The 22,588-nt window shown below is 40.7% G+C and overlaps 1 protein-coding gene across 2 annotated transcripts in view; it reads left to right on the forward strand.

Moving 5' to 3' along the window:
* The window catches only part of kirrel3b (kirre like nephrin family adhesion molecule 3b), a 160,993-nt gene that overhangs the window by 129,247 nt on the left and 9,158 nt on the right, over positions 1-22,588 (forward strand). For both annotated transcript variants that reach the window (XM_080460468.1, XM_080460469.1), the window contains exons 8-12: positions 8,496-8,644; positions 8,780-8,907; positions 10,389-10,515; positions 18,779-18,879; positions 21,632-21,830. In XM_080460468.1, the coding sequence (XP_080316594.1) occupies positions 8,496-8,644; positions 8,780-8,907; positions 10,389-10,515; positions 18,779-18,879; positions 21,632-21,830 (704 nt within the window). The remainder of the gene's footprint in view (positions 1-8,495; positions 8,645-8,779; positions 8,908-10,388; positions 10,516-18,778; positions 18,880-21,631; positions 21,831-22,588) is intronic.

The following is a 22,588-nucleotide window of genomic DNA, read 5'->3' on the forward strand; positions in this document are numbered from 1 at the left end:
CTCGTCTTCTCAAGAGGGGAAATGTGAATTTGCAGCGTGCTGAAAAATGCGACGACTACACACCTTCGAGTGGGAAGCATTGTCATCTTCTACTGGGCTACAGCAAAGAGCAGTTCTTTGTTGCGTAACTGTTTGCTTTGTGGTCGTATCTTCTCCCTCGGACTTTCAATGTCCCATCAGAGTGCGAACAGAAAGCTGAGGAAAAAAAACTGCATCTGATGTAGATGTTACGAGTGTCTGTGTGTCGTTTAAAAATCAGGCAGTTGCGTTTATTTGACGTCCTTTTTGAAAAGCACACATTTTAAATGTAAAGTTTCACAAGGAAACACATTCATTTTCTGGAAACACATTGACTTCACACTCACAAAGCAAGGTTGCTTTACTGAAGCAAGAAAGTAAAAGGGTGTTTTAATTTTTTTACTTTTTAAAAGGTACTGTACTTCACCCAGAAGAGTTTTTACCACCATTATCAACTCAGATTGTATGAATGGGAAGATCAAGGCTGATCACTGAGACATTGAGGCAGGATCTTGTTGTTCAACATCTACAATCATAAAGGTCTTTGGTTCTTTCTGTGTGAATCAAAAAAAAACATTTAGCAAAGAGAAGAGAATTTTGTACGGGGTGCTGTTATGACACTGTTGTGCAATCGCTGTCATTTAATAAAGAAAGAACACAACATATAATGTGATGGTGGCTCCCTAACCAATTACACACAAGACATTAAAAAAAAAAAAATACAATTTGAATTTTACTTCTTCCTCACCTCGAAGCTAAATGTTTTTAATAACTCTAGATTGGATGGCATTAGATATAACGTGAGAAGAAATCCCAATCAAAACACTCTGCAGGTGTGTAGCTAATGCTTCATTGGGAAAGCGTGGATGGAGACGGGGGTGGCTGAAGTTGCCTGAGGGGCAAAAGTAGGAGGTCCATGCCTCTGGGAGCTAAAGCATCACTGGTTATAGGTACTTGGTCTGAAACTCCAAGTGGTTTTTGGATGAAAAGGGAATACTCTTTACTTTCCCTTTCCAGAAAGAAACCCAAAACACATTTACAACCACACCAATTGCACACTTTGATTTGATTAAGCAGCCCTGCTTGAGTTTTTCAGTGAACAGGGGGTGGTCTGGCATATTTGCGGACCACTTATACAACAAGTTTCATATCCTGAGCGTAATTCAAATATACACTCCATAGATGAGCTATAATATAAAGTATCTATTTAAACAAAATGCAGTGGTTGAGAACATTGTGAAATTGAGAAAGTAATTGAGGTGAAAACTCACTGATTTGTCGAGGCAAGATACCAACGGGTATGGACGGAACTATTGGCCAGTCTGCTCGTGTACCTGGATATCCTAAAACATTTACTGGCAACAAGAAATGATGGAAACTAGTTGTGCGAACAGCCATATCTTCAGATCACCGTGCGCATGCATGCAGCGCTCTGCTAGAAATCAATAATGATTAACCCTCTCAGCAGATAATTACTTCACTTCGATAGCTTAACCAAAACAAATGGTACCTACTGTATCCAGCAAAAAAAAAAAAGAAGAAAGAAAGAAAACACCTTCCCTGCATTCAGACAGTTCTGATTTGTAGAAACTGTAGTTTTACAGAACACAAACAAGTCAGAGTATTTGTATTGCCCGTTTGTTCTCTCTTAAGATTGAAGGTATGTAGGTATATCCATTTTTCTCCCAGTGCAGCAGTGAAAGGCCTGACTATGTAAGGCAACATGCAGTGATTGGCTTCATGCGTACAGTGATGGGATAATTGGGATGAAGTCGGATGGCGTCAGTGAGCTCAGCGTCGTTGTAACGTTCCAGTAAACGTCTGAAATGACCACTGATGACGTAAATTACGGCGTTTTGGAAATCTTCACCAGGTAAATGCAAACAAACGTCAGCGGCTGAGCGCGACCACGGCCCGCGATTGACTGCCACTCAAAAAAAAAAAAAAGAGAGAGAGAAAAATATACCTACTTCAATGACCAAGTTTGCTCTTGATAAGATAAGTAGGCCACCACTTTTTGTTTCATGCTCTCTTGGTTTGCCGATAAGTTTCGGAATCATGTTTTTCAGTGCTGCTCTTGTTTGAAGGTTGCTCTCAAAAAAACGCTTTTGAATCCAAGATCAGAACAGCAGAATGTATCTAAAATGTCAAGTGTTTGAACAAATAGGTCACTTTTACACCGTTTTGCAGTTAACAGGGCAGCTGTAGAGTGTAGAGGTGACACTTTTGTTTTTTCTTTATTGTATTTTCCTTTCTCACAAAAATCCTGCTTCTGGCTGATATATAAAGGTATGAGCCCTCAATTCTTATGAATTAAGCAAATCGTCACAACCCCAAATTCCATTCAGTTTTTATTTTCTTTTTGACTCTTTCAGAACTCATATTTTACAGTATATATATACAGCGCAGTATGCCTGATGTTCTCATAGATCAACAGCATGTATTGGCAAGCATAACAAAAAGGGAATTACAAAAACGAAAAATGATACCCCTAGTTCATGATGATTCCTGAAGTGTAACCAACTTTTTTCTATTTCTTAAAACTTATTTCCTCTTTCTCAGTTGCCCTCATGCAGGTCGGTTCTGATTTTTTTTTTTTCTTCCTTACATCCCTAAGCGTGATGGAACGAGAAAGTGGACATTAATTGTTCACATAAAGACTCGTGTGGCCCTTCAGAAGTGCAACGCTGAGGTGATTTGTCCAGAGATGGTTTTCTGTGTGGGAGGTTTTTAAAAACCAAGCGAAAAATAAATGGAGTGAAATCGATAGCTAAGGGAATTGGCTGGCTCTGAATCTTGTAATGGTACTGGGAAATGAAATGGATGTACAACACACTCACAGGTGGCAAAACAGAGATGTTGCCTTTTTTTGATGGATCCTGCCCTTTTGAAAAAGAAAAGGGGGAGGAAGGGCAGTGATATTGTGGAAAACAAGGTTTGTATTTGATTGTGTAGGTGCACAGCAGCGGCGGAACGTCTATTTCACCTGCAAAGGGATTTCACCTCTATTGTTATGAGACTGGATCAATCCTCGGATCAGACTTCTCCCCAGGGTGTCAAGCACTAAAATTCAATGGCAGCTGAGACGACTTTTTCTTTTAGTTCGACAAACTATGAAATGAAAAATTGGTTGGAAGTTGAAGCTTAAAGAGACTACAACCATGACTTTCCCACTCTAATTTATTTTTTCCTTTCTCGGTCTTGACTCTGTCAGTTTATCCGCTGTCTAGTTCTCTCTTATTGATACAATCCACCGTAGGATTAAACTGATACAGCCAGACTAATAACTTTTGTTACTTCAAGGTTGTACTCTTCGCTAGTTCCACAGTTTCCTCGGTCTTCGGTCCAGATTTATCTGCAATTTACACAAGCACTTCAGGACTCGCATGCACCATTGGCATGCAGGGCATGGCAGGCCGGGGAGTTTTGGGTCTCATAACGCTTGCCTGAGAGGGTTTGACCAGGGAGAGGCCCCCACAAATTTCTCCTCCGGAGAGCAATATCACAGAGGAGAGCAGGAAGCTGGTCAAGCAGCGTGGGGCTATTATTCAGTGCTAATACACTCTGTCTACCCCAGATCAGATACAGCACAAGGACGGAGTAGTTCTTAGACGGATGGCCTCTTTTCCATTCCCAAGAGAGCCATCTATTCCCAATGTGCACAGCGCCACTTTGCCATCCTCAATTCAGTGGACACTTGAGACACAGGATAGCCAGGGCACAAGTTGGAGGGACGGTGGTTTCTGCTGCCTATATAGCCTCATGTGATTACCACACCGGTTCAGTAAATCTGAGTTAAAACATGAAAATTGGAGCAAGATGCATTTCTACAGATTTGTGAGCTTCTGCCAGATCACAGATCAAGGGGAAAGTAACGAGTGGAAGTAGAGGACATGTGGAGGTGAGATGGTTGGAAGCGTAGATGAAAGTGATGCTCAGAAGCCTGAATGAAGTAAGAGTAATAGGCATTTGTTGCAGCCAGCACTCAGGGAATAAACACAGTCTTTGGAGAGAAAGACGAGTGGGTTGGAACATCTTCATTACGATTTATAATGGTGGGAGGGACAACTGGCAAAAATCACAGTCGCTCAACCACCATCTGATGAAGACACGGAGGGTTTTTCCTCAGATCCAAACAGGAGCCCACCAGAGAGAAGAGAAAGAATAACAAACAAAGTCAATCAAGTCCCTCATCCGCACATACAGCCATGTACAAAGAAACAACACAACCCATTTCTTTGCATGGCACAGCAACAAACACCCTCCCAGTCCTGCCTGCATTTATTCTCTGTATCGTTGCTGCTGCTGGATTGTTTGCTTTTGACAGAGACTAAAATCACTGTACCTGCTGTCGCTGTGGAGGAAGCTAACTGATACATTGTGCACCTTACCAGTCTTTTGACTGCGATTTATCAATCATCACGCCAGCAGTCAACTTCTTTAAATGAAATATTGTCTTTATGAATGTCATAAATAATATTCCTGGTGTGGGAATAAAACCACAATGGTTTGTAGAAAAATACAGTTTTTTTCTAACATATTTACAAAGCGTGAGAGTCAGCTTAAAGAATGATGAGGCGACACTAAGGTCTTGTAACATGCGTGCATATATTAGCATTTTTCTTAGCATGGACTCCTCCCAGCTTTATTACGCCATTTGGAACACACACCTGATATTCCATATTCATTACGGAAAACCTACTAAACGCGTAATGTGTGTTATTTCAGCCATCTGTCAAACGCAGTCGTCAGTGCTTCCCAATGGTAGTTCTCAACGCCATTTTTATACACGCAAACCCTTTAGTATCAGGCCCTAAAATATTAAACCCACCAAAGATAATCCACATATTTTCAAGGGTGCATGCTTTTTTCTTTGGGGGGGGTAAACCCCAAAATATGTATATGTATGTTTCCTAAATTACTGGGGAGATTATAAAATAGCTGTAAAATGCAATTTATGTCCATGTCCAAATAACTGCATGATATCACCGAACATGTATATTTATTCAATATTCCACTGAGAGTAGTCATCACTTTCAATATGCATGGGAAGCAGAACAGAACTGCTCTGTGCTGTGCTTAACCATGCTGATAATAACTGTAGGGCCTGATTTACTGTGAGTCTTGATGCTGATGGCACAGATACCTGCCTAATTTAATTGTTACTGCTTTATTGCCTTAATCACATTCAGGAAATACAAACACACTCCCTCTCTCCTCTTCCACGTCACTGGCACGCCATGCTTCCATTAACGTCGGACCTTTTATCTGCATTACGGTGTCCGCTTACGTGCTTGTGAACATGCTTAAGCACATGCAGTCCTTGCATATGTGCAGGGGGGTGGGGGTGGGGGTGGGGTGGGGCACTTCAGCATGTAGCATTCACACCCTTTGAGTTGAACACATCAGTGGAAAGTGACTCAGCTATTGGGTAAGCCTGCACTGGCCCTTCTATCCTCCCAGAGGGAATCCAGGTGTTTGTGTTACCCTAGGCCAGCTATGTTTAGACATGAGTCTTGGATAAGGCCCGGCATGCCAGCAGAGCTCCTCTTGCTCCCTGTGGACAGTAGCATTCTGTCTCTGCTCCCTCTCACACTGTCGAGGGCTCCCATACTTGGCACTCGCACGCTCTCCTCAGGAGAAAACGGCTGCCCAAACATCTGCGCCATCTCTGGTAGGACACCTAGTGTATGTTGGATGTATGCAGTGTAAAGTGTGACTGGTGATATCAGCCCATAGTAACTTTTTTGAAACATTTGGTGTCGTTTGTAGCGTCACCTCATCGTGAAAATGACTTTGGATGAAACTACATGCAGAGTAAAGTTCTTTATTTTGTGTTTATTTACACAAATAACTTCTTAGATGCCCTTCAGAGATGTTTTGTGAAATTCCTTATTCATATGACATCGGCTTTTCTTTGTGTGCTTTTTCTGCATGTTCTTTTCATTTTCTTGGGGGGGGTTACACCACTTACAGCTTTCTTACTCTGAAATGATTAGTTTGAAATCATTTGGAGGGCTGTTTTAAATTCCTCACCAGGCTAAAAGGCTTCCACAACCTTTCTCCTGAAGGTGTTGAGAGCTCCTTAGTCTTTTGGGAGATGGCAGCACATAGAACAAAGAACAGCCGACGTTAAATGTCAGAGATTTAAATAAGACAGGTCCCACCTGTCCCTGTCAAATCAGGGTTTGATCATCTGCACCCAAACTGGAACTTTTCACTCGAGTTAGAGTTGTTTAGTTCTGCAGCGATTTGTTCACACATCCATTACTCTTCACAGGGCTGGAAGGTGATTCCAGCTGACAATGGGTGAAAGCAGGGCACAACCTGGACAGGTGGTCAGTCCACCACAGAGCAAACAGAATGAAAGACACGTCACACACTCACATTTACAACCATGCGTCATTTTGCCACAGTTAGTCACAATTAGTCACAACTTCAACCAAAAATGCATCTATTGAGAGTGGATAATTACCTTAAGAAAACCCGTTCACACAAAAACCTGTAGACCTTGCACACGTTCTAATCAGTTCACAACTATGCAGCTCATTACTACCATGATACATACCATGATCAATGAAAATGTAAAAGTTTTAGGCAATGTGTTAATGCCAAGTTTATAAATAATAATAATTAAAAAAAATACATAGATAATCAGATTAGATGTTGTATGCTCCTTGATAGAATTAACTTGTTCTACTCGTGCTCATAAAAATAATGTTGGTACCATAGAGCTATAGCATTGATTGTTTTTATACAGAAGTCGCCGGTCCATAGTACTTTCAGCTTTGATCTATAATTAGATCTTTAAACAGTTATCCTAGAAATGTAACAATTTTTGCTTTTTTTTTCAGTACTTTTGCAAATCATGAGCAATAACGCACTGGCAGTGATTAAGAGTAACACTGAATTGCTTTTGTCACCTGTTGTTTTTTCAGAGTGTAAAAATAACTGACGTTCAACACTGTTATTAGCCAAGTTTCCATCAATGCCGTCATCAGCTTCATTGTTCTCATCATCCCAATAATCACACCTATTGTCTTTGTAGTGATTACTGCTATTGTTGCAAGTGTAATTGTTGACCTATTCATCATCGTCATCATCATCATCATCATCATCATCATCATCATCATCATCATCATCATCATCATCACCACCACCACCATATGTACCGTCACAACCACATATATAGCAGCTGAAACATCCATAATGAAATTCATACTGAATGAAAGTGATATGAAAATCATCATCATCATTAACATATTGGATTATTCATTATCTTTCTTTTTTTCTTGGTTAGTAACATCTATTGGACTTTGTATCCCTTGAGATAACAATTTGAAGAATGGGTTCTATTCTGATCAGACTTTGCATATCTTGGATGTATTCGAATGTACAAGCAGTACAACTACTCAATGAGGCATGAGGGCAGATGGGCCAAAAGTGCCCGTCTGCCTTGATTTCTACATTTTTGGAAACACAGGTGTTGCAGAGCTTTCAGCTGTATCCTTGCCACACAGAAACACAGCCCCGAAAAGATCCACTGCTTAAAATAAGCAAGCACGAAGAAAAAAAATAAAAATAAATCCCACGAAGCCCAATTAGAATTCTGCTTCACTTCACTTACTGATTGAATGAGGTAATCTGTTCTCATTTAAATGATAGCATTTCAGTCAAGCATGGGGCCAGCTTAGTCATGGAAAACAAATGAGTTCCCCATCCCGTGAAAACTCTTCTCAGCGCTGGCAGGAATGTAAAATGGAGACAGGCGTCGGTTCCGTTGTCATTGTGTTTCCATTCGCCACATCAGCGTGCCGCCACGGATCTATTGTGAGGGAGATCGCCGTGCATGATGCATTGTGTGTTCTCCAGCACCATCTAAATTTTCCAAAGACACCCAACACGTCCAGAGACACCTTTGCTTCATTTTTATAAATGGCCCTTGTCTGCTGCAGCAGCAGCGAGCCATCCACACCATGCGGAGTGAATCGCCGCCGCCATCATAAAAGTCTCAGCTAAACTTGCAGGGAGCGTCTGCATCGCTGTCGCATCCTCTATCATTCCCCGACGCAAACAGATGTTTTTTATGTGATCCCATGTCAATTTATTAATGTCAGCTGTTGTGTTTAATACAGTGTGTGTCAAACAATGTCTTCAAAGGTGGAGAAGCTACCCATTTGTCATTCTGTGATTTGTTTTTCTTAGCTGGCACTCTGTGCAGCACTTTCTGTCTGGCGTAATGAGGAACGTGCTGTCTGCTCCAAGTTGCCAGGGAGCTTGTCACAGCATGGAGGGTTGCCACAAAAATCTGCTGAAGCCAGCACAGAAAACCTGCCCCAGAATGATGATTTATTCACACAAAAGAACTCTATTGACATAAGGAGGTGTGAAAACCCGTCTTAATGCCTTTTCCTCATTTTCCGTCATTCCCCCTTTCCCCCATTTTTCTTTTCGCTGCGTCTTAATCCTCGCTCCAGATGGGCCAAAGGAGGAAGCCCAATCAAGGAGGTCTCTGGAGACACCTATGAGGTGATCGTGGACCACTCCTTTTTCACCGAACCTGTTTCCTGTGAGGTCACCAACCCGCTTGGCAGCACCAACATCAGCCGCAACGTGGACGTCTACTGTGAGTGGCTCTTCCAGCCATTCTATAACGCCAGCTATGCAATTATGGACGTTTATAGTGTTTATTCTAGAGCCAAAACCAGTTGTGCTTGGTTATGAATGTTTCATTCATGGATACTGATGTTTCTGTCCACAGTTGGACCTCGCATGGCAGCAGAGCCACAGTCCTTGCAGGTGGACCTCGGGTCAGACGCCGTGTTCAACTGTGCCTGGACAGGAAATCCCTCTCTCACCATTGTGTGGATGAAAAGAGGCTCTGGAGTGGTGAGTCTATTCATTTACACCAGTGTGGGGATTGGGAGCACCAGAATGCCTCAAGCAGCAGGAAAAATCTGTTTTGAGGGAAGATAGTGTTTTTAAGCGTTATTTGTTTTCCTCTTGATCTTGGAGAAGAAATCATGAGACAGTAAGAAGTCAGTGTGTGTTATTGTAACCAAATATATCATAGTGTAGTATGGCTGAATTAAAATAAGAACATAAGATTAACTGCAAAATTATCATTGGAACAGTTATAACAATTGCTGACTTTATATAGAATCGCCAGATGTTTTTAACTAGCACAGGAAGCGTTATATATTTTATTGCCTATCAATCTCAATACCCATTACCAAAAATACCTTATACTGCGAAAACAACAGGAAATCTGGTGTTCAACCAAAATGACCTCTCTGGACAAAGCATAACTGTATAACTTTATTAACAGGATAACCCCGTGAGATGTAACATCCTGTTTGCAAGGGGGTCCAAAAACAAGCATCTTGAAACAAAATTGGAAAAAAAAACGATAAGAAAAGTGGCGAAACAAAAACAAAACCAACATTCAAAACACACCACATGAACACAAGATAGTTACTCTCAAGAATTGTTTCACCCTCATACCTACAATAAGATTGAGTACAAAGAATAATTTATTCCCATGTGCCATTCATAGCCTACCCATGAGATGAAAACAAAAGACAATAAAAAAGTCAAAAGAATAATAGCAATAAAGTTGCAGAGGCAATAAAAATAAGCCATGACATTACATTAAAACCAGAAATAGTAATAACAACAAACACAACAAAAATGAAAATGACAGTAATCAAAATAAAACAACAGCAAAGGAGAGTTTGTGAAATATACATGATATATATGTGTGTGTGTGTCTGTGTGTGTGTGTGTGTGTGTGTGTGTTCACTATGCTGGAGATTGTAAGTAGATGGACATGGAATTAAAAACTATTTTATCTAAGATGGGAAATTTAGATGGTGGCATTTGAATATACTGTAAATGTTAGAGTTGGGTTCTATTAATTCTCTTGGGGTTTATGGCGACTGAATAGATTTTAGGAAACCGGCAGTCACACAATGTGACATTTTAAAGTTGACTTTTAATTACTTGATCATTCATATGGCACATGCGAAATAGTTATTGTCTAACTATTTGGTTACAGAAATGCCTGAAGCTAAAGCTTTGAAGCCATCGATGACCTGCTCTCACTTGAGAAATGCTGGTTTGACCCCTAATTTCAGACTCCTTCCATCTTCCGTTTTGTCATCATCAAAGGCCAGAGCTTTACTCCAAGCTCAGACCCTAGATTGGATTTTAATAATTGAGAAGAGGTGCCCTTTAAGGTATCAAATGGTGTGTGTGCGGCCTGTTTTATTTTATTTTTTTTTTTACCCAGCGCTGCCTTGTTGCCATTGCAAACGCAAAGGTGCTTTTGCAGCCATTGCATTTGATGATCTCCGACTTCTTTGCTGCAGGTTCTTAGCAACGAGAACCTTCTGACACTCAAATCTGTGAGACAAGAGGATGCCGGGAAGTATGTCTGCCGTGCCGTAGTCCCGCGAGTTGGAGCAGGAGAGAAGGAGGTTTCTCTCACGGTCAATGGTAAGCCTTGTCCCTGAAATGTCCAGACGCATTCCTCCCAAGTTGGAAAATAAATGAAAATACAAGTAAAGATCTTCAGCTGTGGTGTCAACCGTAACGGGGAAAAAAAATAGACACACAGCAAAAAAACAGACACATGGACATGTAGTATGTTGTTGTTTTTTTAATGAATTTCATATAAACCCTCCGCCCCATAATACCCAGTAGTGTCCTGGATTTTATCTTCTTTGTTTTGGGTTGTTTTTCATGTAGTATATCACATTTTTCAAGACGAGGTTCATTTCACCAGGCAGGCATAACGACAAAACACAGCGCACCAGATTGTGGCACAAAAGCATGTTGTGTAAATCCATTTCCCAATAAAGGTAATGTGATAAAACACAGCTGTTGCATCGACTGTCATAATTTTGAAGGCTTCAAACCTAAAAAAGGTTAAAAAATAAAATAAAAAAATGTAGATCACGTCTTTTCAAAATGTGGTCACACATTCCATAAACAGGTAAAAATGTACTTAAATGCTAATTATATTCCGCGTGAGTCACAGGGAAGCTGGCTTTTTCTGAGGCACTGACTGACTAATGAATACCAGCCTTGGTGGGAGACCTGGCAACTCTCAAACAAATGACTTCATTATCAGTGCTTGATATTCATGAAGCATGCCTCGGTGTGGCGGAGGTTCTTAGTCGTGGGATTTACGCTTCTTATTTTCCCCGTGTCCATTTGAAAGAACTTTGTACTAAATTTTGAGAGAGAGAGAGAGAAAAAAAAAAAAATGACAGCGCTTTCCAGTGCTGACAAGATCGTCTTGAGTTAATACACACAGTGTACCCTTGCACGTTTTTGAAAGCTAACAAAAGAGTTTGCCTGTAAGCAACACTGCTGCTGATTCCGGGATGAAGATACATCAAATAGCAAACAGTGTCTTTAAAGATTTTCTTTTTAAAATCGAGACGCTGGCTTTGCATATCAGAGAGAATGGGATACCAGTACTCCCTCCAGCATGAGATCAGAACCATGACTTTCTATGAACTGCGATGAGCCCCCTCATTCTAAGGCAGAAATCCAGTGGAAATCGAGGCAGAAGAGGCAAATTCATGACTAATTCTATTGTCTACTATTCTTTTGATGGAAACCTACACTGGCATCATTTCTGCATGTAAACCGAATACATTCTACCCGGTGCGTCGGTTCGTTTCGACGCGCGCTTTTGTTTGGTGGCGTGACCGTGGAGAATGTGTTGTTTTTTTATACAAAATGATGCGACAAGAGAGGGAAGATGGATTGTTTTAATAAAGATTACCGCACAACTCAAAGCACGCCGGGAAAAGAGAAATGGCTCGTTTATTCAGTCTCTGCAGACAAGCAACTTCTCAGTGTCTCCAAGTGTTCTATATTAGTGTAGATTGTGTCTCTTCTCCGATCCCGCACCTCATTGCCCGGATTATTATTTTGACATTCAAAGCCTCTGAATAATTGAAATTTATCCCCGTATTGTGGAACCACGCGAGCAATCCCGAAGTCATATCTTGGGCCGGACCTTGGCGGGATTTCCGACCGTCAAACTTGTGAAAGTGCAAACAGTGTGGTTGAAGTGTCGGCGTGTCGGGAGCCCTCCCCTGGGGATTCATTGATTGTCCTGTGTCACTGCCTCTGCTGCGGATGAACTTGAGACCTCCTTACCTCTCATCGGCCTATAAGCCCAACGCCACCGGCAGTCAGCAGAACTCAGCCGACCCCGACAGTAAATCACTAACACAACAAATTAGCAAGTTTATTTTTTTTTGTTTGTTTTTTTTTTGCGCGGGAGAAAGGTTACGCTACGGCGCCGTTTGCTGCACATTTGAGTTTTCTTTTCTCTGCCGTTTGTTTTCCCTGCAGTTGTCCTCTGATTTCCGACCGCCATCAGTTAAATTACATGTGTTTATAATTTGTCACTCCCTCTGTCGCTTTTCCCTCTTGTCGTTTTGTGTCACCGGCTCCCACTGTGGCATGCCACACAGACATGAGGATTTTTACTTTCCCTGGGGAAGAACGTAATTTAATTATAATCAAACAGCTAGCAGGGGAGGCAGTTTGTGTTTAAGTCAATAATGGATACATATTGCTTATTCTACTCAAACATTTTCAGGGGGAAAAGGCTCCTCTGAATTTCACTTGTGGCTGTCGAGTGGCTGCACGTATGAAGGAGAGCCTTGCACTTCCGTACGTGTGATTATTTATACAGCATACAATATGTATGCATGTTTTTTTTGTTTTTTTTTCTCCCTTTACTGTCCTGCTGAAGTTATCTGACATGCTTGAAATGATTTAGCTTTTAACTGAAGCACCATATATTCGTGCAATACATATTAATTAATACAGCCACATGTATGAGAAGTCCTTCATTTGCGTTTGTGAGACTTTGTGTGTGTGTGTCTCTGGGCAAAAGTAATTTGTATAATGACACACATACAGTACTAGTGCAGCCAAGGGAGAGCGAGAGAAAACCCATTACCACAGTAAAGGAGAGGGAGGGATGGAGAATCCCCCAATATCCCACAGAGCTCTGGGTTGTTATAGATCTTTTTTCTGTCGCTTCTTTTTCTAGACGGTCTTTATGTGTCTGGTTAATTAGCATTCCAGCCGTCTTTAAACTGGCAGTGCCACTGTATAAAAAAGAAAAGTGCAAATTAATGAAGGAGAAAACTGCATTTAAGATGCATCACGTTTTATCTGACCAGCTAAATTTAGTCACAGTAGGATATGAACCGCACGACTTTCTCGAAAAAGACTTTGAACTCACTTTCTCTTGTATGGGCACTTCTCAAATAAACAATCTCTATTTAGCTCGGGCGTTACTTTTCATATGTGAGAAATATATTCAATACATTCGCTCACCATGTTGAAGAAAATAACATGGACGTGGGGTGAGGGTTATGATGCATTCAAATTGTTCCAGCACTTCTTTCTTTTTTTTTCTTTTTTTTTTTTGTACACCCAGTTACGGCAAAATGGTTGAAAGAATGTCCCGTGGACATCAAGTGAAGCGGAAAGTAAGGCGAGGAACAAACAACCAGCGGCTGTCGTATTTAGAATCGTCTTCTTGAACAGCGCAATGAAATAAGATCACACCTGATATCATTAGAAGACCGAGAGTTATACTCATTTACTCGACAGCTAGAATAACTTGGCTGGATCTGAATGGTGTGCACTGGCAGCTGCAATTTGTGATCACCTTGTGGTTGTGTTTAACAAATATCCACCCAGTTTCAGAATTCAGTATAGTATTATGGGCTGACAGAGACTTAAAAAAAAACAACAACAACACTTCCCTCTACAGTAGACTGACACACGCTATATTCTATTCAAAGACATTAATTAGACAAGCTCTCCTGCACCATCACAAGGATCAGCGGGTTATTATTGTTATTATAGTCTGGCGCCGGCTGATCGGGATGTGATGGGACTGCGTGTGCCTGCTTTGCGTTTCTGACAATGTAATATCACATCAGAAGTCTGGATGTGGCACTGCAAATGTGTGCGCAGTATATCTCCGTCTAAAACACAAAGAAAAGACTCATTTGGGCGGTTGCGCAGATACTTTATGCAATTCTATAGCTCCAGAGTTTGAACCACGAGTACACGACAATTCTTCTGCCACAGCACATAATGAGCTTGTTCTCCTTGTTTACTGGCTTACTAATCTTTACCATCTATTGAACAATATTTAAAACAATTCTGTTTAGTGACGTTGAATGTACTTGAACGCAGTCACATATCGAACAGAAGTGTAGTTACTTTACAGATTACTGATTCGATCAGTGATATTCTATCAGGGGGACGATTTTTAGCGTGTCTTGATAGCCCTACAAAATGTATCCGATGGGCTCAGACGATTCTTTTCAACAGCTGCCATAAACTGATCGGTGGAAAACAGCTGTTCACAACAATCTTTAGCAGCGTTAACAACAAGGTGACTAAAATATCAGTGGAGTGGAAACATTGGAAACCCGAAGGAGACAACACTCCGACAGCCTCTTTAGTATCCGCAATATGGTGGTTTGAAGAAGTGCGAGCGTCATTCAATGCAATCGGTGGATTGGTGAATCGAAAAAGTAAATTTAGTAGAGCACAGTGAGTTCACGAAAGCTGCCCGCTGAGGTAACAAAAAAGTATTAAAAAAAAAAAAAAAACCTGGTGGTTAAATTCCTTGCTTTTGGACAACCACTCCGTCTCCATGATGTTCTGAATGGATTGTAATCAGTTTTCTAATAAAGCTATCAAGGTAATGTGTTTAATTCGTGTTAATTAAATATGACAACAACACACTGGGTAGACCTTTGAGACATTTTTATTACCGAATAAAGTATGAAGAGATTTTGATTTTGTGTAGTATCTCATATGATAACGTCGGCTGAACTAAACTTATGTTATAGTTTTTAGATTTAAACATTATATTGTTGAATATATTTACTGAAGTTATATTTTTAAAGTATAGAAAATCATTTGCAGGGCCATAAAGCAGGACATGTGAGTGTTTGGATTTAGGGGCCTACTGTTTATTAAAACAATGTTGTTTTTTCAGGAGTGTCGGTCCATCTGATAACTGACTCAGTAGCATCGGAGTTAGCTGGAAGTCTGGTGGCAGGTGCATCTGCATTAGTTAATCCATGATTATAAAAGTCTTGTATTTTCCATATGTATATATCTTCCTGCAAGGCAACATTAAAACATACAAACATTATTAATTTCATACTAGTCGTAATTTACTGGCGCGTCACTGTGGAGAATAGAAGTAGTTTCAGATTTAATTATTGTCAAGAACTTCAATCATATTTTTCCACTTCCATTTTTTTTTTTTCTGGTCCACTGCTGTCCATTTCGTCTTGGCTACTGAGTACAAATGAGTTCCCTCGTAATGTATTGCAAAACAATCCCATTCTCATTTTCAGCATTTTCTTTTTTTTTGAAACCTCATCAAAGGCCCCATTACTTATTATTATGTTGACAACTAATCACTGTGAGGCTATTATTTCATTTAGAATGGATGTTCACAGCTTGAAGTGAGGACAGCTCAGATCACTCTGGATGCAGAAAATAAACCAAGGTGGAGAAACAATCTGGTCCCTGTTGAAAAGACGTATTCACTCAAAGCAGGGTAATGTGGTGGAGCTGTCAAGGTATTCGGGGCATTAAAATTTATATTCCAGTGGAAGTTAAACATGATGGTTACCTCAGGTAAACCAATCAGGAGGGGGAAATGAACTCATTTGCAACCTGGCAATATCCACACTGACGTGCCCACGGTTAAAGGGATGGCTGGAATGAAACACTGGGTGCTTCACCGTAATATAAGCATGAAGGGATTTTTACAGTCGCTGATAGCAAATACCAACAAACTCCAATATATTTGTGCTTGCCTGACAGTTGGATCTGATTATTGTAGCATCCTCTGTGTATCCCACGTGTACTTTTATGCTTTTCTAAGTATTCAGTTGCAAATGTCGAAGCCATATATAAAGTAAAACTAGCCATTTAAGCCGATTGTACAAATATCGATATTAACAACAATCTTCAGGTTGACATATAGTAATTCTCTTAGTACTATGTGATGTTTCCGTGCGCTAACGTGGGCCGTAATCGACCATACCAGACCCCACGTTCAGTTGCCCTGTAGCACCTTGCGCTCTCTTTCAACACAAAATAAAGCAAAGAACTCAAAAGAGCTGCGCCGAGGCAGCATGGAAATGTCAAGCTGTTGTTCAAAGCAAATGCCTCCGTTTCGGGAAGGAAATGTAAGTCCCGGCATTTTGACACCCACACCGATATTGTGTAATCAAATTGCAATGTCCACTCCAGATTTAACACCTCCTCAGATGAATGAGTGAAACATTGCACCCAACATTTTGATTACCTCCCTTACTGCGAGAATTGTTGTTGTAGTGCCACCCACCTCCCAGCGACTCACATGTTTGCGCTCTGATCACACAGTCCGAGCAGCAAACACTCACTTTTACACACACGTTCGCATGCAGATACACACACACACACACACACACACACACACACACACACACACACACACACACACACACACACACACACACACACACACATATACTTCCAACCCAGGCTGAGCCGGTGAGATAAAGCTATCTAATTATATTCCTCATTTGCAGCTCTGATCCATAGACTAGATCCTCCCCAGCCGCTAGCACCAGCCTCTTGCAGGCTGCAAGCAATTGATCATGCTGGGTGTTGTCAGATGGAGCTAAGACGAAACGCATCTCGCTATCACAAGCTGTAGATTGCACATGCGCACACTCTCACATGGAATATATAAAACACGCTTCATACGTTATTGCATGTCGGCAAACCAGTGTAAAACAGAGAGCCTCCAATCCACTCCTCTTGTCTGCAGCACTGAAAGAGCAGCAGCAGCCTTCCAGCATCCTCCAGTAGCATACCAAGACACCATCTGGCAAAGTCTCATTAAAATGCTAATTCATTTTAATAAGAGACAGGTAATAAACTGCAATTATGTATCGTCAGAGAGATGGCAAAGAGCGGGAGTTTGAGGGAAGTCGGCAGGGATGTGAGTTGTCTCACTAATCAAGAAGCTGCCTCACTTGCCACCCCCTCAAACCCACTCTCTTAACCTTAACCACTACTGGAGACTCAGAGAACGTTTGATTTTAAAGGCCTTTCTGGCAAATAAAAAGGGTGCGATGGAGATTTTTTATTTATTTTTTTCTTCCCTGGCACTGTTTCTGTGACAGCATCTCTGTAATAACACAGCTTTCTAAATGTCAGGGAGCAGAGGCGGATGTGAGCAACTGTCCACGCTATTACCCCCCCCCCCCCCCCCTCCCCCGCTGCAAGAAAAAGAAAAACAACCAGAAAAAATAATATTATGAGAAAATATTGAAGAAATCAATGACGATAAATAATTTTTGCAGCGTGAACAATATCTGTTTTTTTGTAATGTAAACAAAGGCAACCGGCAGATTGAGATCATACCCAACGCGCCTGATTATGCCACGCAGGTTGGGTCTCTGTGTTTTGTAGATAGCCAAATTTTCAAATGTCATTCTGATTGTGGGAACAGTCAATCAGCAGCAAAGAAGCCGCTTATCAACAGATTACAATTACATGCAAACAGCGCAAGAAGTAAAACAAAATACAGAGTCCTCTTATGTAAATGTGCTTGTACCAGCTGCTTTCAGACAACCCTGCATATGCAGTTTAATTTCAAATTGCTTCATATCAGCGTCGAATGTGCCATTTAAGTATCGATTTCCATGTGAGACTCCGGGCTCTGCCCCGCGCATAGTTTTACTTACAGTGAATCCATCGGGACCGACAGGGGCAGTGGGCATGAATGACAGAATTGGGTTATGTGTGACATCTTGTCTTCATATTAGCGCTGTCACCTGGTGTGAGCAGCTTCCAGACCAGATGGCGAGCAGACCAGTCGTTTAGGCTGAGCTGCCCTTGTCAGGTGAGATTTTGTAGCCTGACCAAGGTTTAGCATATGCTAGTGTGAAGTCCCCTTCAACTCCTCTGATTAAACTCGCCCAATTTAAGCAGTTTGAATTAGTAATACAGCCACAGCATTTAGTTAAGGCTATTATTGGGAGAAACATTTCTGTGATTAGTCGAGGGGTAATTATTAACAAAGCTGCATCAAAACACATTTTTTAAAATGAAAAGCAATCAGCAGTGTCCTGGTGACGATTTGGTTGTGTTGATTCCTTGAGGTCATGTTGTGCATTCAGAGAGAGCTCAGGCTAATGTTTATTTACTGACCTATTGGTTCAGGGGTCAACTCGGCAGCAAGCAAATTGATTGAGGTGAAATTCTGTGACAAGTGTGTTATCTCCCCACAATGGCATTTTCTCCTTCCATCTGTGCAGTCCTGATTACGCTCCAGAGAACAACGTTTATCTCGGCGGGAAAAATCAACCCAGCCATAAATCAACAATTTCTTGATCCAGAATGAGGTTCAGGCCACTACTTATGCCCTTTGTTCAGTCCCGGTGTGTCCTTGGGAAGATTGCAGTGAGCGATGAGACACGTTCGTATCTCAGAACAATGCAGTCTTCCACAAGATTCTCAAATCACACTTGAGGTGTCACTGCTCGCAGGCATTCAGAAGATAATCTACCATCAAGAAGTCAATTGAGCAGAATTGTCCTATGACCTGAAACTAGAAACGATTCTTCAACTTCTGTGTCCGTATTTTACATTTTTTTTGTTTCTTTCTTTGTTGGTTCTGTTTCAGGACCACCTACTATCTCCAGCACACAGACTCAGCAAGCTTTACATGGAGAGAAAGGACAAATCAAGTGTTTTATACGAAGTACGCCACCTCCAGACCGGATCGTGAGTATACCATCAGAGTACTATATAGATCTAGCATTTGCTCCATCATGTGTTTTTCTATACGGTAAGGTGGGATTCCCAATCCAGCATTAACCCTTAGTGTCTTATTCAATGCACTCTTAACACTTTGTTAGCACTGATCCCATTAAGATTTATGGACTAATATAAACGGCTTACTCTCTGAGCTGGCTTCTCATGATTCTTAAGTTGATTTGTATGAGTGTGTGTGCGTTCACATATGCGTGTGGTTAATTGCCATACTTTGTCATGTAATGTGTATTTTTATTATACCGATGTCCGACATTAAGTAGGAGCATAATTAATATCAGGTTTGTTTGAGAGGCGAGTCCGGGGAGACCTCGCTGCTCCAGCTTCAATGTGTGTCCTTGATACGAACTGAGACGCCTCCGAATTCAATATGAAAACACACACAGCCTACGACGTGCACGTGTCAAGTGAAATAAAGTTAGTTCCTTTCGGGCCAAGACTAGAATTTGACTCTGACAGCTTTACAGTCTTCACCTTTAACTTGTGCTGCGCAACATATTTGATCTCAGGCTAATAACGCTAATGCTATTTGTCAAGCCTTAGAAATTCATTGTGAAACTTTAGGAACTCTGTGTTCTTTGGACACCAGTGACTTCATACTCTGTCAACATTTTCTCAAGTACGAAAAGCAAAAGAAGTAGTTAAACCACAGCAGAAGTTTGCATTAGAGGTCATTCTAAAGCATTCAAATATCTAAAAACATGCGCAAATAAATCTTGTCATTCTCAACAAATAAATAGATCAACATTCTATGAATAATTCGAACAAAAGCTGAGTGATGTGTTAATTATCTTAGTACAAACTAAATATCAACCTCTTTATATGTGTCTCTCTCATATATATAGGTATTCAAAGTATTCAAGCTCCGCTTAGTTGTTGGATTTCTCTATATTGAAAGTTTGTGCATTCAGCGACGCTTGAGTTACTCGTCTATTCAACATCTCACCTATTCAGCTTGAAATTAGAGTTATTGTGTACTAATGCATTAAATTATTATTAGATTTGGTATTTTCCAAAACACGAACGTGCTAAATGGTGTATAAGACAGTAAACATTTAAATTCCTATTTCTTCATATCTTTGTACAGTGTGAAGCTGCTGTGATAACTGACTTCCTCCTTGTGGGATAATTCTTATCGTATCGTATCGTATCGTATCGTATCATGATACATGTATAAGTGAAGTGTTGTCAAAGTTGATTCTGGAACGTTTACTTCGAAATTTATGAAATGGATTGAACCTCAACCAAAAAAAGGTGAATGTTATTCACACCCACTCATGCAACGTATTGCAATTGTTATTGTAATAAATACATGATGGTTTCCTTAGTAAACACAATGTAGGGATTCCTATAACAAATAATTTCCTTGAAATAATCATTTTTATTTGGTTCAGACAAACCTCTTTTAGAATTAGAAATATAGAAGTGTAATGGAATCTACTATCATCTATCTATCTATCTATCTATCTATCTATCTATCTATCTATCTATCTATCTATCTATCTATCTATCTATCTATCTATCTATCTATCTATCTATCTATCTATCTATCTATCTATCTATCTATGTGTATGTGTGTTGCTTTGTTTTTGCTATCAGGTTTTCAGTCTACTGTACTGAAAACAGTGCTCTTTGCAAATTCTTTTTGTTTCACAGCATGCCCTTCTCTCTAAGTGGTTGCATGCAGTCTCCCAGCAGCCAGATCCAAACGGCAAGAGTAATTCAAACACTGCAATGAGAGCAGAATTGCTCGGAGTACACGCAATTTGCAGCTATCTATTGAACATTAACTCAGGCTACAGATGCCGGAAAAACCTCAGTGAACTGGCAGCTTGTCAAATGGAAATGAAGAGCAGCAAATCGGCAGTTAACAAACACAATTTTAACTGGAACATTTTTTTTTAACATAACACTGCATCTCAAAGTGTTTTTTTTTTTTTTGTTTTGTTTTTCCCGGCCAGAGTCACACAGCAGACCCTTTGTGTTTTTCCTTCTGACTCGTGTCTCTCAGAGGCTTCCTCTGAAGCGCTTAGCTATTCACCAAACTACAGGCATAAATACGCTGATGTCCGCACGTTGATATCAGTCAATTTATTCCAACTTGCAACCGAACAAAGCATCCAGGACGATCCCGTTTTTATTGTGCGGCGCTGGGGTTCATCTATTCATGACCATCGTGTTGCATAAATGGCTTGCCTTACACTAGTGCACAATTAATTTAAGGATATGAAGGTGAAACGGCTCCGAGACTGAACCAACACCATTATAACGATGACAGCGAATTGAAGCCTGTACTTAAAGGAGAATTCACGAGCAAGCAATAAATTATGAGAAGTCAGCCGAGGTTCTTGTTCACCTTTAGCACTGAGATGCTAAGGGTCTCTTGTTGGAGTGCTATAACACGCGCAGCTTTTATTAGATCACAATGTTGGCTCCGTCATTAGCGGCTTCACATCATGTAGCTTTTTTTAAAACAGTATAAAATGAGCTTTTATTGTCACCAAACTGAATATTGTATTTTTTACCCGGCTCACCCTCCTCCTCCACCATAGTCAAATTCACTGACAGCGAATCAAGTGCTTTGTTTTTGGGTGTTTTAAGCCTTACAATCGCTGCACTTGTAGAGAAGGTAATAGAAGCCACGCAGGTGTCCTCTGGTGAAAAGAATTATCTTAAAACGCCGTTATCCTCTGATGTGTCTCAGGCTTGGTCATGGAAGGAAACAGTGCTGGAGTCCGGAACGTCTGGCCGCTACACCGTAGAGACCGTCAACACGGAGGAAGGAGTCATCTCCACCCTGACAATGAGCAACATCGTCCCGGCGGACTTCCAGACCATCTACAACTGCACGGCGTGGAACAGCTTTGGCTCTGACACCGAGATCATTCGTCTGAAGGAACAAGGTGGGAGCCAAGGTCCGACAGGTTCCACCTTCCTCTTCTTCAAATCAGTGGTCTTAGAAAGATGTGACGTAGTCGTGGCTTTTTGTGTGCATCGCTGTGGTTGTGCCCGTCCCGTGTCGGTAGGCTTGCAAATGGACGTTTGACTGGGTGCGACTGATTCGGTGGTGTAACTGTGCTTTTGTAAGTATGTATGAGACTGTGAACCATGACGAATGGGCCAAAACATATAATGACAACACGAAGTTAAAACAAATACATCTTTTAAAAAGCATATAGTGAGTAGATGCAGGCAACATTTGTATCAACCAACAGCATATTAAGGGTCAATAATGTCATTTTTTTTTTTTTTTTTAAATGAATGTAGCAAAGCCAATAATGAGAGCAAATTGTAAAAATATTTCTTTCAGTGAGTGATTGAGTGTTGCAGTTTGTGTCCTCAATGAATGGATATGACAACTGTCCCATCCAGTATTACTATTTTTCATAAACAAACTGCACAAACCGAACAAGAACTGCAGCCCTGTTGATGTATTATTACATTATTGGCTGCTGTTTTTGAAGGGATTTTTTTCAACCATGTAATAAGTTATTATAATATGGGTCAAATGTTATCATGGTAATGAATCCAATAAGTTCTTATACTATTGGCAAGCTATTTTGCTATGGGCTATAATACATTGAAAAAGATCAAACTTATTACATTAATGCAATGCCTTACATACATGGCCATTGTTGGTTGTTACCACCAAGTGATTAAA

The sequence above is a fragment of the Lipophrys pholis genome, assembly GCF_963383615.2.
Source record: "Lipophrys pholis genome assembly, chromosome: 3".
Lineage (NCBI taxonomy): Eukaryota > Metazoa > Chordata > Actinopteri > Blenniiformes > Blenniidae > Lipophrys > Lipophrys pholis.